We start from the raw sequence: 16424 nt of genomic DNA on the forward strand, positions 1-16424 counted from the left end.
TACATAAGACCAGGGGTATATGTTCTACGGCTCAAAGTTCCAATTTTGCATAACAATCGTCGCGTTTGTTTATTGAAACGACGAAAGGAGCTGGTCCTGCCTCAAGAAACTCAACTCATAGAGTTTGTACGTGTACGACCTTGCCCCCACATTATAATTGCCTCCTGCGAATGGTACAGCCATACAACGACTGTAGTAATAGAACCGGGATAGGGTTTTACAATGAAGACATTTCTCATTGCACTGGCATTTTTTACTGTCCTCGAGGTGGTGGATGCACAAAATCCTCGAGTGACAGTCAATGAGGGAATCCTCGTCGGAAAGACTGTCCGCTTCAGCGAAGACACGTTCATCAATAAGACACGCGATGTCGACGTGTTTCTGGTAAGTATTCATGATCAAACGACATGTGGTCATACTTTACATCCAGCCTTTGCGTTCCTCTTAAAACCCAAAATTTTTGTAGGAAATGAAAATGATAAAAATAAAGCAAGGTTTCTCAAAGCAATTTGGGCCGAAGGAAAGCGGTTTAGATGTATCATTTACTATTATTTGTGGTCTTTACAATGTTTACCGTATCACAGTGTGTTAGTTTTGAAAAAAAGTTCATGTACTTCTTCTGCATGCAGGGAGTTCCCTTTGCTGAGCCGCCAGAGCGATTTGCTCCATCACTACCAAAGGCTTCGTGGACAGGCGAAAGAAATGCTACCGAGTTCTCAGCGCCCTGTGTGCAAGATCCGTATGGGGGTTTATACCCCTTCACCTCAGAGGACTGTCTGTACTTGAACATCTATGCCCCTAGCCAAAGGGTAATAACTGAATATAGCTTTAACTTGGGAGGAACACGTGACCCAAACACACACACACACACACACACACACACACACACACACACACACATGAAATGTCTGTGTTATCTATTATTATCGTTGTGTGTTCTGAAAGAAATGGCATCTGTAAAAGTAGTCATTTTATGTTTTCCGTGTCATCTGTAGTAGAAGAATGGGAGATACAGCACAATCATTTTTCTATCTTTTTAGGATGGTACTGTTCCTGGAAAGGACGGTGTTGTCTTTCTTTCACACTAGTTTCTTTGATATCTCTTTAACTTGTCATACATAAGATAAGGTCATGATCACCTTCTTGAGACCAACATTATGCTTTATCTTTGTTTTGACGTTTTCACAAAAGGAGTGGATGGTAGTCTGTGTTCTGCATTAATGCTTGACAATGTACATACACTAGAACATGTTGTATCAATAAATTTATGTTGATATGTTTCTAAATTTACATAATCATGTTTTTCGTAATGGTTGTGGGTACGTGTGTGTAGGGATTATGACTCTGCCACATTAGCTGTCTGTTCCATTCTTCGGTTTCGTTGGGGAGATGTTGGGGTTCTTTTCTTCTTCCTGAGTCGCTATATACACTCCACCTACCCAGTACTCCGACGAATAGATAGATAAATATATATATGTAAATATATATATACAATGTATATATATGTGTGTGTGTGTGTGTGTGTTCATTATATTATGACATATTATGCAGGGCTCCACACTAACTTTTTTGTTTGGTGGCCCGACGGGGCCACCAAAATCCTCAATTTCAAAGTTTTGGTGGCCCGAAAAAACAATAAAAAACATTAATTAAAAGTCCTGTTTTTTTAATGAGTCAAATATTTAAGTTTTATCGTACTAAGAATTGGAAGTTGGACATATCTACTCATAAATAAACCTCAACAAACTCGCAACACTCACTCTCAAGCACTCATTCAGTCCTTTTCATCCATCCTTTAAACAAATTTAACTGCTAATTTCCGGCGCAAAAAGTTACGAATTTCTTGACATACTTTTCAAAAAAAAAAAATTGGTGGCCCGAGGCGGGCCACCAGATTTGCCTTTTTTGGAAATTTGGTGGCCCGACTTTCATTTTTGGTGGCCCCGGGCCACCGGGCCACCATTAGTGTCGAGCCCTGTATTATGTATCATATCATTCCATTATCATATCATATTATATTATATTACATTATATTATATTATATTATTATATCATATTATATTATATTATATTATATTATATTATATTATATTATATCATATTATATTATATCATATTACATTGTATTATATCATATCATATCATATCATATTATATTATATTATATTATATTACATATATTACAGGAACCTGGCACTCCTGTGATGGTATGGATTCACGGGGGAGGTGTCAGCGGTGGAACGGCCATGACGTATGACTATAGTGGCATCCCATTGGTCACTGTTGGTGACGTCATAGTAGTAGCGATAAACTATCGCTTAGGCATCTTCGCACAATTTTCAACAGGTAAGTATTCTTGCAATAACAGAAAGTGGATGATGAAAGTGGATCATTTGTAGAGGAAGACAAACTGAAGAAACTCAAACCTGAGAAAGTGGATGACTGTCAATTTCTTGCGTGTTTGCAAAGACAAATCTTATTTGCAATTTATAGATATTTCGTTGGTTGTGCCACAAAGATCAAACTGTATTTTTTAAATAATTTTATTATGTATGATATTAATGATTTCAACATGTGATATTCTATCCGTTGTTGTATTTGCTAATGACGCGAACCTGTTTAACCGGAATAGATGATGCAGTGATTAATCAGCCTGTCGTACAGTGGAATTTGAAAAAGTGCAATATAAAGTTATATCATACTTTTTCGTTGTATTAATCAATGTGTGCAAACACTTGGAATTATTATTTAAATTACATTTCTCACATGATATTAAGGACCAACTGGAGTATTGACTAGTCTAAAATCACTTATGTTATCATTGACAATTTCGGTAAATCTTTTTGACAGTATGATTTAATCTATTTATTATGAATTATTGTAATACAGAATCTCTACACTTCAGTAACGTGCAAGACGTGTAGTAACCAAGTCATGAATTATTATTATTGGTGCAAACTAAAGAATTATTTTTTAACATTTATGTACAATAAAACAGCTTTTAGATTCGTATATTTACCGATAACTGTAGTCATTTAAAATGTTCTTTCGTCGTATTCCATCATCCGCCATCATGTCCTGTTGTCTTACTCGATTTCATTCCTCCTTGTTTTGTTTCCCATTCTCTTTACTTTTCTCTCCAACTGAATGCTGCTTTTTCTTTTTTTCTCTCTGTCTCTTTCCTATCATTCTTTTTTTCCAGAGGACGACGTGGCACCAGGAAACTATGGTATGCTGGATCAGGTCGCTGCACTGGAATGGATTTATAACAACATCGAGGGTAAGAAAATTCAACATGCGATATCCAATTTGATTGACAGGTGCTCATCTTCAATCAAATATCAGGATGTTATATACAAACCGAGTCACTTCTTTATTTTCTCTCTCTATCTTTGTATATTGCCATTCATATTCACTTTCTGTGTGGATATATGTTATGTATTACATATACTGTATTAAATTTCCTCTTCACAATTCAATTTTTCCATTTCAATTTAAACTTTATTTTTACTTCGTTCAACAGAAAAAAAAAATCAAACTTTAGTTTGCTTTTTTCAACAATGTCTATTACTTTTTATTTACTTCGTAACACTGTTATATGTAACCTGCAAGGACATGCTGAAACCATCTATCTTTGTTGTTTTTGTTGTTCTTATTGCTGAAAATACAATACTGCCCGTGATTAAAAATATGTCGAGAAAAGACCTCCTATTTCAATGATTCTTCAGGATTTTTTGATATCCAAATTGAGATTCTAAAATGAAATGCTCCCCTTCCCCAGGGAAAGAAAAAGAAACCCTCATGCGGTACAAAACTTAGTGACTACCTGAGTGGGGAGGGGAAGGTCCTTAAACGGGACAAAGTTTTAGTGATAGGCCTACTTGAGAGTGTAAACACGAATAAATGAATATCGGCTGAATAAAATGAAAAAGTGCAGTTTAATGTAATGCAAACAGGACATCAAACATGACTCGAATTAATTAGTGATCATAATATTGTTAATTTGTTCTTTGTCAAAATTCAACTTTTTATATTCTCTCCTAAATTATATTTCGTTGTAGGCAAAGAATCTCCCTTGAGCAAGATCATTAAACGCGTTTTTTTTTCTCATTCTCAACGACCTATGAATATGTTCTACCATAAAGGGAGTAAACCACCGCCCTAGGTTGCCTGATTGCTGTCTAATACTCTTTGCAAAAACAAAACAAAACAAAGCAAAACAAAACAAAACAAACAAGCAAACAAACAAGCAAACAAAACAAACACATAAAGTTGAAATTGTAGTGGCTTTCTATTTAAAACCAGTGCTGCAAATTACGACTGTAAAACTTGCGCGCGTGATTATATGCGCCGTACCTAATTTTGTATACATCATTCTCAACCATCAACTTTATCACTCTCAACACTTTCTTCAGCATTTGATGGTAACAAAGATGACATCACTATTTTCGGGCAAAGTGCCGGGGCGGCGTATGTCAATTTCCACCTCCTTTCCCAACTCAGCCGAGGTTTCTTCAGTAAAGCGATCTTACAGGTGAGCGCTGCAGTCCCAATATCATTTATTATACAAACCAGGGATTGTGTAACCCGCTGGCGACAAATGATTCATTGGTAGCAAGCAAAAAGGCGAAATAAGTCAAATATTTTATCTCAAACACATAATGATAATAATAATGATAATAATAATAAAAATAATAATAATAATGACAATGATAATAATATATATATATATATATATATATATATATATGTGTGTGTGTGTGTGTGTGTGTGTGTGTGTCTAATACTCTGCAAAAAACAAACAAACAAACACATATATACAATGTATGTATACCATGTAAGAATGAACACTTCCATCCCAAAAAGTGCTAAACCCCCTTTTAATGGTAAGGACAAAAACTTGGATATTTATTTAACATGCTTACACTACTTTGTGCCCATCAAAAGAACTCCATAAATATATTGTTGTTTGTTTAATGTGCCTCGGAAAATATACGCAGCTTCACTGATTTTTAACAGATTAAAGTTTGGGGATTTTGTGGATTTAGCACGCTTTGGAAAGAAACTCTCGTCATGTAATGTAAATACGTATACGTATATACATGCATGAATATGTTAGCATAACAATATATATACATTTATACATATATATATAATTTATACATATATACATATATATATATATATAGTGAATGTGTACAATAATTATGAGAGTCTTGTAATTCAGATTGCAGACTGCGCGATGAAATTAGCAGTATCAACGTATGTCTTCCTGTGTCATTTTGAGGCAGAAATCAGAATGCTTTTGATAAAGCTTATGTCATTTGTTCTATTTCTACTTGTTCATTCGTACATCTGTTACTTAAAAAGAGCGGCAGTGCCCTTATGCCATGGGCTTTTAAGCACGATCCAGAGAGAGAAATGAGGCTATCCCGAGAGTTGGGGGTCGCCTTCGGGTGCGATACATCCACTTCCGAAGTTTTGGTTGCCTGCCTCAAACTCCAGGATGCCGACGAACTGAGGGCGAAAGGTAATGAGGTAAATTACTATTAATACATATATTTTATATATAACTATATATATATATATATATATATATATATATATATACATATATACGTATTATACAGAAAATGTCTAATCTAAACAGAAACAAAACCCTTATAAATATCGTTTAAAAAAGATCTTCGCAGTCGTAATCACGGTCCCATCCCAAATAAACTAGAATAAAACACCAACAAACAAACATCAAAATATATTTTTAAAAAATATTTCTTTTTAAATCTCAAAATCCGAAAAAGCAACTAGCTGATTGTACAAAATGATAAATGTTGAAAGCAAATGACTTGTCATATGGTTTGACCATTAGAACATGATCATTTCAACTTTTATTTTACTTGTTTAGGCAATTCCGCGGTTAGTAACGTTATGTTCAAGCACATTTTTATTTCTATAACTGAATCACTATTAAATTTTAATCATTTCAAGTCAAAATCATGTTAAATACATGTTCGTCTTTCCTAAGTTTATGATATCGAAAAGAAATGATACAATTCAGCAAGTGGAGTTGCAATGGCAACTTAAAGGGATGGTGTTGAAAGTAACGTTACAAAAAAAAAGACAAGGCCGTTTTAGCGATACCGCCGTCACTTGTACAGGCATGCTTTAGCTGGAAACATTAAACTGCATATTACTTGAATATGAGACCATTCTGAAGCAAATAATTTTCACACAATAATAGATATATAACTCTTAAAGGGATTGTACAGTTTTGGTTGGGACCTAATTTCAGGTTACTAACATTTTTTGGTGAGATAATGAGAAACCTCTTATGAAATATGAAAGAGCATGTAATTCTATGAGGAATTCAACGTTTATTTGACGAAAATTGGTTTTGAAATGGCTGAGATATCCAAAAAAGAGCGATTCTAATAAAGTGTGGGACCCACACTTTATTATGATCGCTTTGTTTTACTTTGCTTTTGGATGTTTCAGTCATTCCAAACCCGATTTTCATCAAATAAACTTTGAATTCCTCATAAAATGGTATGCTCTGTACTATATCATAAGTGTTTTCTTGGTATCTCGCAAAAAGTTAAAAACCCAATTCTCATCTCCACCAATACTGTACTATCCCTTTAAATGAATCCCACAAGGATTGCAACAAGCATCTACCAGCATTCCCACTGATTCCCACTGATGCTGTTACTAGTCATCCCCTTTAATGCGCTTTACTAACGTAAAATGAAAAAAAAACAGCTGCATGGAAACATTGCAATGGTTGTTTCACTTCTATTTGGCAAGTTTTGTATTCAAACGATATCAAAGAATGTGGAATTACTATTTCGCACAATAACATATATTATTGCCTACACGAGACAGTTTTGCGAGGCAATTGCAGTTGATATTTTGCATGGTCGTGGAGGTCACCGGGCGACATTAGAGCATATCACGAGCATCCGGGTCTCGCCAATCACTTTACATGTAAACATTCCGGTCAACCGCAAAGCGAAGACATTCAAGGACGTCACTGTATGTCGGTTACACGCACCGCAGAAGAATACCGATAAATCAACTCATACAAGGTCGACCACTTCCAGCAGCACTACACGTCAAACAATGACTAGTCCATTTGTGCTCAATAACTGCACTGTGACAATCAGTTATTACACCTCTCCAAATTGAAATGGAAGCAAAAATAAAGTGTAAAAATGTTCAGATATTTGAAGTTCGCCTGTTACAACTACATATATCTTGGAAGTTGGAGTTTAATGATATACATTGATGAACAAATTTTCAGTTATTCGACATGTTGGTGATGATCTACAGGTAGTCAAATATGGCTTGATCTATATCAAAGTGTATAGCCGAAATTACATATTTTCCTAATTTTCCTAGGAGATAGGTAATAATTATGATAGCGACTGGCCTTGAGGGAGATACCAGATGAATATTGCCCGCACTGAAAGAATATTTTCTGGTATCTCCCTCGAGGCCAGTATTATCATATAAGTATTTTTTTTTCTCTCTCTGTATCTCCGTCTCTGCCGTCCCTATCTCTTTCTTTATTGACAGTTGTATAATATTGGCGAGGCTTATCTGGTTACTCTTGACGGTACATTTCTTGGAGACACCCCTGCGAACCTTTACGAGATAGGAGACTTTGCGAAGGTACCGCTCCTCGCTGGAGTTACCAAGGACGAGGGAACTTTGTTTCCGTTCCTCTTATTTCAAGGCTATATTGGCACCTCTACACCGCCTGTGGTCGATCGCGCAACATTCGACGTAATGGTCAACTTTTTCAGGAGTTATGGGTTAAACGATGATATCCTAAGGGATTCCATCTACCAGGAGTACATTGACTGGACCATCGCAGATTACCCGGATGCGGACTACTTTCAGTCGGTGGTTGACCTGGGAACAGACTTTTATTATGCCGCCCCGACTGATTACGTAATCAGGAAACACGCAAACGCCGGAGGGACGGTGTACAAGTATTTCATGACCCACGAGCCATCACAGTACGCAATTTGGTTCATATACTTCTCTTGTTATAACGTGCGAACTAAGTTACATGCGTTTGTGTATGTGTGGTGTGTGTGTGTGTGTGTGTGTGTGTGTGTGTGTAGGCGCAGTATATTATCTCCGTTTGATATTGCAGAAAGAATATTCAAAGATCAGAAAAAAAGATAGAGTGGAACCTAACATAAAAATGGGAAGAGTACTTCAAGTACTCACATATTTTGAAGACACTTTTCAAATGTTATTTACCTTGATATTAGATACTTATTTTTTCGTGATTGATGTAAGTAATCATCACTATGTAAAACGATGACTGTTAACTTTTTTTGTCATTTCTTTTTATTTTTATCAATGATTGAAATCATTGCGAATTATTCCTTGGATCCGGAGAAATGTCTCAAATTCTTTCATCTGTTCATGACAATGTTCATTGCCAGGAGCTTTTACCAGTATGGGGACATCGTGCCCTCTACCCCATGGCGTAGAGCGGGCCATGGAGAAGACCTGACTTTTGTTTTCGGGATGCCCTTCATTGACGAGCTCTACAACATCAAGGCATACAATATGACCGCAGAAGAAAAGACCCTCTCCTTTAAGTTCATGGAATTCTGGACAAACTTTGCGAAGTCAGGGTAAGCTTTTGTTTACAACTCCCATTTCACACTAAAATAGTAACTAGATAATTAAAACAATTACTCACACCCATCGATTGCAAATAATGATACTTTGTGCAGTACATTTTCTTTCTCTCAACAGGGTACAGGTTAAGATGAGCAGTAGGCCTAATTAGTTTGTTTTAGAATTTTTCTATATGCTTAGTCTAACATGAGAGCGTAAATGGAGCTTCAAGAAGAGCCACGCCGCTTGTTAACTCTGTAATTATCTAAGGATGAGATGGTGATCCCGACAGGATTAATTTCAGGAAGAAAAGGATATGGTGCCGAGTCCAAGTGCTCACAGCTTACAAGTGCCATTTTGTTGTAATTTTGAAGTGGATTTCTTTATTAATTCAGCATGTCGAAGGGAAACTATATAATGCAAATGTTTGCTGACTTGTGCCTTGTGATTTATGATACACTCACATTTGCTTATGTGGTCAAATGAATAGCTACACATGTAAATACGTGTCATATGTCTTATGGTAATGGTAATATTTCTACCTTTTCATTCTAGATTACTCGGATACGTCCACAGGCAGAGAGACATACACACAACAACAACAACAACAGCATCAAAAACATATTTTTTTTTCATTCAAAGATCTGCCATCGACATCATCTGTCAATCATTGCTTAAAGTACTGAAATAAAGAACACAAGACACTGGACTGCACGTTTTACTAGACTGAGTGTAACGGGCATGTATCTGTGTTGAAATAATCATTAACATTAACATTTCAGTGCATTTAAATAAATTAAGTACTGAAAAACATTCATTGACAGATGATGTCATCAGCATTTTCTTTTGTTTTGTTTTAGGTGTATCCAAGCATTGTGAAGAAAAATAAAAGGAAATTTGATTTCGGTAGATTACTGGGATACGCACATGGTTATGTAAATATTCAAGGGGTCACATACAAGTAAAGATCGACAGGGTATATGAAGCGATAAAGCGTGGGGTCCTGATTTGATATTATTTCTGACAAGTTTCTGGTATGTTGTTATTCATATTCTTATTAGAGTGGACCAAATCCAGTGAAATACACGGTAGCTTCCGAACAAAACGACATTAACCGTTATGGTCTCAATAATGACATGTTTAATTTCTAGTTTCGGTTGAAAAACTGTTTATTAACAGCACGTTGATGCTCATACAGAAAGGAATACGAATAATCATTCTTTGTTGTATAACTGAACGCAGAGATCCCAGCAGACCCAGCGAGGACGCTCCCCGGGGAGATGGGGAAGAATTCTGGCCTCTCTACACCATCCCTGAGCTCAGTCACAAAGAGTTATCCCTCGAGCTGGGAGTGGGAAGAGCCGCTAGAGCGAGGGGATGCCACTTCTGGAATCACTACATACCTTCTCTCATGATCTTTACAAGTAAGACAGACATAAATCCTCTCATCATTACACCCTACACTTTCTTGAAATGTTCTGACGTTTAAATTTTGGCTTGAAAAGAAGAAGTATGATTCTAATCGCTGCAAAAAAAAAACCACACATCTGATTAATCACGTACAAAATTCCATTTTGATAGATATAATTTGGTTACCATAATGATTCGAAAGCTGTCATTTTCGGTTGTACAATGTATGAATTAGAAAGTTCCTTGTGTAGTCATTGTAGTGTGGAGAGGAGTATTTATAGCATCGATGTTGCTGGATGTTTGGAATATCATCGAGTATGTTTACTTGGTAAGGTGCTGTGATATGTTCCTTTTGGTGTTGTTTACGTTGCAGGCAGCATGACGGAAGAGGAGAGAGAATGGCGGGAAAGCTACAACGACTGGAAGGGGGAGATGGTAGAATGGCAGCGGGTGTTCGAGGATTACAAGAAAGGGGCTACCTGCAATAACTAAGATGCTTCCTAATGACTGTGCATGAAACATAGAGACAAAACAACTTAAAACCACATTTCATACTTCTTTTGTTTATATGGTTGGTAGAATATACAAAAATGATTTGATTTTTCAAACAAGGGCGAAAATTTTACATGTTTATTAAATATCCTCCTTATTCCGTCGATTTGCTTTATTGCAACTGATTGACGTAAATAAGCACTGAATTGTTCAGTGTTTACTTATCTAACTACTAATTAATTCAGAGCTTATTTGCGTCTACGTAGGGCAATTTGTCAATCAGTTGCGAGTTATTGTATTTTACACACAATAATGAATTGATATTATGTGGCGAAATCTTTTTCTGTTTTCACGTTGGTTAACTGCCACCACTATCAGCTGGCTATAAATGTTATGCACTGTCACTCGGAAGGTAATTCTACAAAACTTCAAATACAATTTCTGACCTTTGTTTTAATTGTCATTTACGTACGACAAAGAGTTTCTCTTTTCAAATGATTTATGCTTCTGCATAAGGCTTTAATATTTATTCGAATAATGTAATTAGCTGTCAGGAAATATCACTCGTAACTTTCCAGAATACTTTAGACAACTTCTTATATTCTGGAAGGAAATTTGCTTTATTTAATTTATTATGCTATAGGGGCAAAACAAAGTCACAGGACTGAGGGGTTACTGTCTGATTGATTACATATGATCGTATCCACCTTTCCACAAAAGTTCATATAATGTCTGGTTTAGTGTCAAGTAAACATGTTTGTGGTTTATTTCTCTGTCTCACAAACAAACAAACAATAGGATTTGTTAAGTCAGCTCAGATATAGAAAAAATATACAGCAATTTACAATTTCATCAATGTTTGCATTCATAAGACAGATTGAGGTATGAGGATGACCGATATAACTCCTCAGTTATGTAGCCTATTACATTTATGAAATGCTAAAAATTATATGAAATATTAAAAGACATATATCCTAAGTAAAAGTTTGATGAAATCGGTTTTGATTGGTTGAGATATAATGAATGGTAGGTCCTGCTTTTTGTTATCATAGGCCTTCTTTGTTTTTGGACATCTCAACCATTTCAAAACCGATTTCATTCAAATGATCTTTTAATTCCTAGTATAATCAAAGAGCTTCACTTGAAGTTCCTTGGTATAATCGTATGCTCTTTAACATTTCATGATAAATGTTTTCTAATCATCTCACACACACACACACACACACACCACACACACACACACACACACACACATATATATATATATATATATATATATATATATATAATGAATCACAACCCGAATCCACATCTCAACCAAAACTATACCATCTTTTTAGGTATTAGACGCAATTCGCAATGAAACCATATGCTGGAAATATATATACCATCAACGGCAGTGTACCAGGACAGAAGTGTTAGGCGGATCACCTTCAGTGATATTTCTAGTTTCCTAATGTTTTCAGGAAGTGTCCCATTTTAACCTGTACTCACTCCTTGTCAATTTAGTTTGTTTGCAAATTTTACACACAAGCATGATCGAACAACAGAAATTAGACTTAGTCGTAGTTCAGTTTGAGAAAATGGGTCGTCATTGCGTTGTGAATTCATTTTCAATAGTTAATGGAACTAGAGGCTGCTGTCTAATCAACCCCAGAAGAGGCTTGATGCTTCTTTTGCAATATTTCCATTCTATATTAATTATTTGTGTGCGGGATGTTTCCTTGTACTTAAAGAGGCTTTACACTTCTGTTACAATAAGATTATTTAGTTATTTCTGTGCGTGATGTTTCCTTCAATAAAATCAATAAAATGACAACTGCAAGTAACCAATTGTAGTTATTCAATTTCTTTTTTTCGCAAACGTTATGGATTGCATCAGAATCAATCAGAACCAGACCCACAGCATAATAGCATGATTTCTTCATTTATACATATATATATCTTATGTTCCTATCCATTCGTTTTTTTTCTTCTTGTCCTACAGGACAGGCCTATTAAGTTGTTTAAAAAAAAACACCTGCTTTCACAGGCACCATGCAGTTGTACGTTGATTTGTACATTATGCAAATGAATAAGTTACGTGAGTTACAGAAATCAAGATATATACACTCAGCAAAAAAAAAAAGTAAACGCTTCTTCAAGTTTATATTTCTCATAGAATGATTGCGTAAATGTTAGTGTTTTATATACTATATGAAAGGTAATTTAATTGGCAATCAACTTGATAAGTCAATAATAGGAAAACTTTAAGCATGAGTGAACATCTTTGTTTTTCTCGCCCAAGGCAAAAATAAAAAATAAAAATTACAGAAATGAACGAGTTGTCATTCATTCGTAAATGCTCTTCCAAGTAAAAAATGAGAAGAAAAGACACTTATAACACAATTAAAACAACGTTTGCAAAAATAAACCTATTATCTTTATAATATCTTTGAAGCCCCAAAGATAAACAAAGGCTAAAAATAATGGAGGAAAATGAGTAATTTTATGTCACATCAAAATTCAAATGAAATGAGACAAGAAGTAAAAAAAAACCGGAATTTGAATTGATTTCTCAAATCAGAAAAAAACATGTTATATTTGGTTCTTGAATTCGTCTCATGAATTCTTACATTGCTAATTGTAATGAATGACATAAAGGTATTCTGATCATATTTGTGCCATTACTCCCTATGTCATTTTGAAGTTTGAATTGACAGAAAATTGTTTTTCCCCCTTTAATTTCCCACTTTGTTTCGATAAAGACAACGAACACATATTTTTTTTAATTCATTCATGTCTCTCATTGTGTTAAACTGGTCTTTAGTTAGCTATGTTATCTTAACGGAAATTTGCAAAGAAAGACAATGTGTTATTTTTTCAATTTTTATTTCTCTGCCTTGGAGGATAAAAAAAAAAACAAGTGTTCACTTTTGCGTACAGTTTCCCTTTATGTGGACCTACTACGTTGATAGCAAATTAAGTTACCTTTAATGTGGTATATAATACATTGATTTTCATCAAAATTTTCTATCAAAAATATTATTTCGAAAAGGTGTTACTTTCTTTTTTTAGATTTTTTTTCAGTTTTTCACTGTTTTAGACGAAATATGACCATTTCAATTTTGGCGGCCATCTGAAAAATTTCAAAACCCTCAAGGGTGCTAGATTTGCATCAAGAATATTTTGATTTTATACCATCAAAATAGGGTAAAACTATCACTTTCCCCAATTATCACATTCACCAGGAAATATTTATATTGAAAAATAGAATTTTGAGGGCAATTCTGGATATCTCAAAATCCTTGAGGGGCTATAGCTGCATCATACCGATTCGGATTCAGCATCCTCGGCATTGTAAAAACACAAACTTTTTATCTTTTTTTAATTTTATTGCTCAACCTTTGTAAAGAAATGCTTATTTCAATTTTTGTGACCATCTTTGATATCTCAAACTTATCAGAAATGCAAGAATTGCTTCAGCTAGATTCGGATTAGGCCCCCTCGAAATAGGGAAAACTTTCAAATTATTTTAGAATTTCATGGGGGGCAATTTTGACATTGTATGCTGGGGGCAACTTTTGCATCATCACGATTCGGATTCAGCGCATTCGAAATTGGATATAACATATCTTGGGGTTTTTTTTTCGATTTGTCACCTTTCATCAGGATGTATATTGAAATCTAATTTTTTGGAGGCAATCTTGATTAACTCAAAACCTCAAGAATGCAGAAGTTGCGTAATATACAATCGGATATCGCACCCTCGTAAAATGGTAGATTATTAAAAAAAAAAATAATGGGCGAACTTCAAAAGATAAAAGGCCTTAAATCTGACTTTGGCATTATAAAGGAAGTCGTGCTGGTGTATTTCTGTTTATGTGGATTTTCCTGTATGTGCGTGACTGTAATGATGGTATGAGTGTGTATAATATTTATACAGTATATTTATATGAGATTAAAACCTAAAATGGCATTAAAACGCTTTATCCTGGCGAGGAAAGCGCATGTTTTAGAGACAAGACACCAAACAGGTTAGTCATCGCATTCTTCATCAGCGACCAGGATGCGATGTGACGTTAGATTAAAATCCGTTTCTGAAGCAGAACATACACACAAGGGTATACGTCTGCTCCTGGTCGGACGGATTTCAAAACTCACCTGCTTGTGATGGAATGCGTCTAGACTGGTATGGTAACCGCGCAGTGCGTCTGTGCGCGTTTGGCGTAGCAACGACGCATCCATGGACTGGTTCCCTCCACGAAGAGCCGAAGATGAAAGGATGAAATCAGTGTTAAAAAACATGACAAACATGAATCCCTGATAGCTTTTCAATGGACTTACATTGCCAACGTCTTGCTCCGATTTACTATCACGAAGATAAACGGTTCAGAGACCCACCTAATCTTGTCTTTCACTGACGCAAACTCACACCTCCGGCCCCCATAGAGACATCCCAGCCAGTAGTTGTGTCCGTGATGGAATACTGTATCAGACTTTCCTGATAGTCAACGGTCTTTCCCGTAGTCAATCAGACTTTTCCTGATAGTCAATCAGACTTTACCTGATAGTCAACCAGCCTTTCCTGGTAGTCACTGATCAATAATTAACGAACAGAAGTGAATGAGATTAAAACCTAAAATGGCATTAAAACGCTTTATCCTGGCGAGGAAAGCGCATGTTTTAGAGACAAGACACCAAACAGGTTAGTTTATGTGGATTTTCCTGTATGTGCGTGACTGTGATGGTATGAGTGTGTATAATATTTATACAGTATATATATATATATATATATATATATATATATATATATTCGAGCCGGGGGTAACTCTAATGAAGCAAACCGTTAGATATGGCCTGTCAATACGCCATCAGCTTCGTTTCCAAAACAAGAACCCAACCTTGACATATAATTCACTGTACCGCACAGACCTGCTATTCCAATCCAAACAAGAAGATAAATCTCTGCCAGATTAAAAATGTGATTGCGTTATCTTGATCCAGTGATCAACAAGCCTTGAAACGCATGCAATATATATATATATATATATATATATATATATATATATATACATATAGATATTGTTGAAGCAGAAATATCAAATGTTGCCTTCATTCAGTTGCACAGGACAGATCCTAGTCTGCCATGTCCATTGGAAACAATAAACAAAACAAGGGATTTTTTTTTCTAACGGATTCCAAAATCATGGTAAATGTGGTTAAACCTTACAATCAAATGAAATGATTCAAGATTGTGATGGAACAAATTCATGTTAGAACTCTGATATCCAATGAATACTTACAGAAAACGCACAAGACAATACGTAAGGAACAAGTCCAATTAAAGACGCTTTAATCTAATAAACTTCAAGCTACATTGTAGTCCGGTGTACACTATTAAAGCTTAATACTGTCAGGCGTTGTCAGGATGATACGATCGAACTTTGAGCAAACATTCGTGATCCCTCAAGACAGAATGTCGTGACCCAGATTGATGAGTCATTCACGTTTGTGCATAAAATCTGAATTTAGAATAAGAAAATAATGATCGTGTGTGTATGTGTGTGTGTGTGTGTGTCTAGATGACGAAGATTGCAGTCAGAAATCATGACTAATTGAGGAATGTTCAGTTACAAATCAGTATCAGTCCACTTTGTTTGCTTACTCAGTTCTTACGTAAGACCAGGGTGTGGGTGATCGAAGGATCGAAATTCCATATTTACCCTGTGGTTGTCGACGGCACGTTCTTTTCTTGAAAGGAGGTATATAAGATCGGAGCAGGCCCAGACAGAAACTGAGCTAAAAGGGTTTGTGCGTGCATGAACTGTCGTCACTGTTGCTTGATGAGAACGCCACATCCTCAAAAGACCATGGTACAAAGAACTGTTTCTTATTTTACA

General features: G+C 35.6%; 1 protein-coding gene across 1 annotated transcript; it reads left to right on the top strand.

The window, feature by feature from the left end:
• The first annotated feature begins 222 nt into the window (after positions 1-222).
• Positions 223-10542, top strand: LOC139709463 (acetylcholinesterase-like). Its single transcript, XM_071621427.1, has 10 exons — positions 223-384; positions 630-809; positions 2187-2346; positions 3203-3280; positions 4416-4534; positions 5371-5538; positions 7576-8021; positions 8460-8654; positions 9883-10064; positions 10424-10542. The coding sequence occupies exons 1-10, from the start codon at positions 223-225 to the stop codon at positions 10540-10542; spliced, it is 1809 nt and encodes a 602-aa protein (XP_071477528.1).
• The last annotated feature ends 5882 nt before the right edge of the window (positions 10543-16424 follow it).

This window comes from Diadema antillarum, unplaced genomic scaffold (genome assembly GCF_040938485.1).
Source record: "Diadema antillarum isolate AM-2024a unplaced genomic scaffold, OU_Dant_1.0 seq00001437_RagTag, whole genome shotgun sequence".
Classification (NCBI taxonomy): Eukaryota; Metazoa; Echinodermata; class Echinoidea; order Diadematoida; family Diadematidae; genus Diadema; species Diadema antillarum.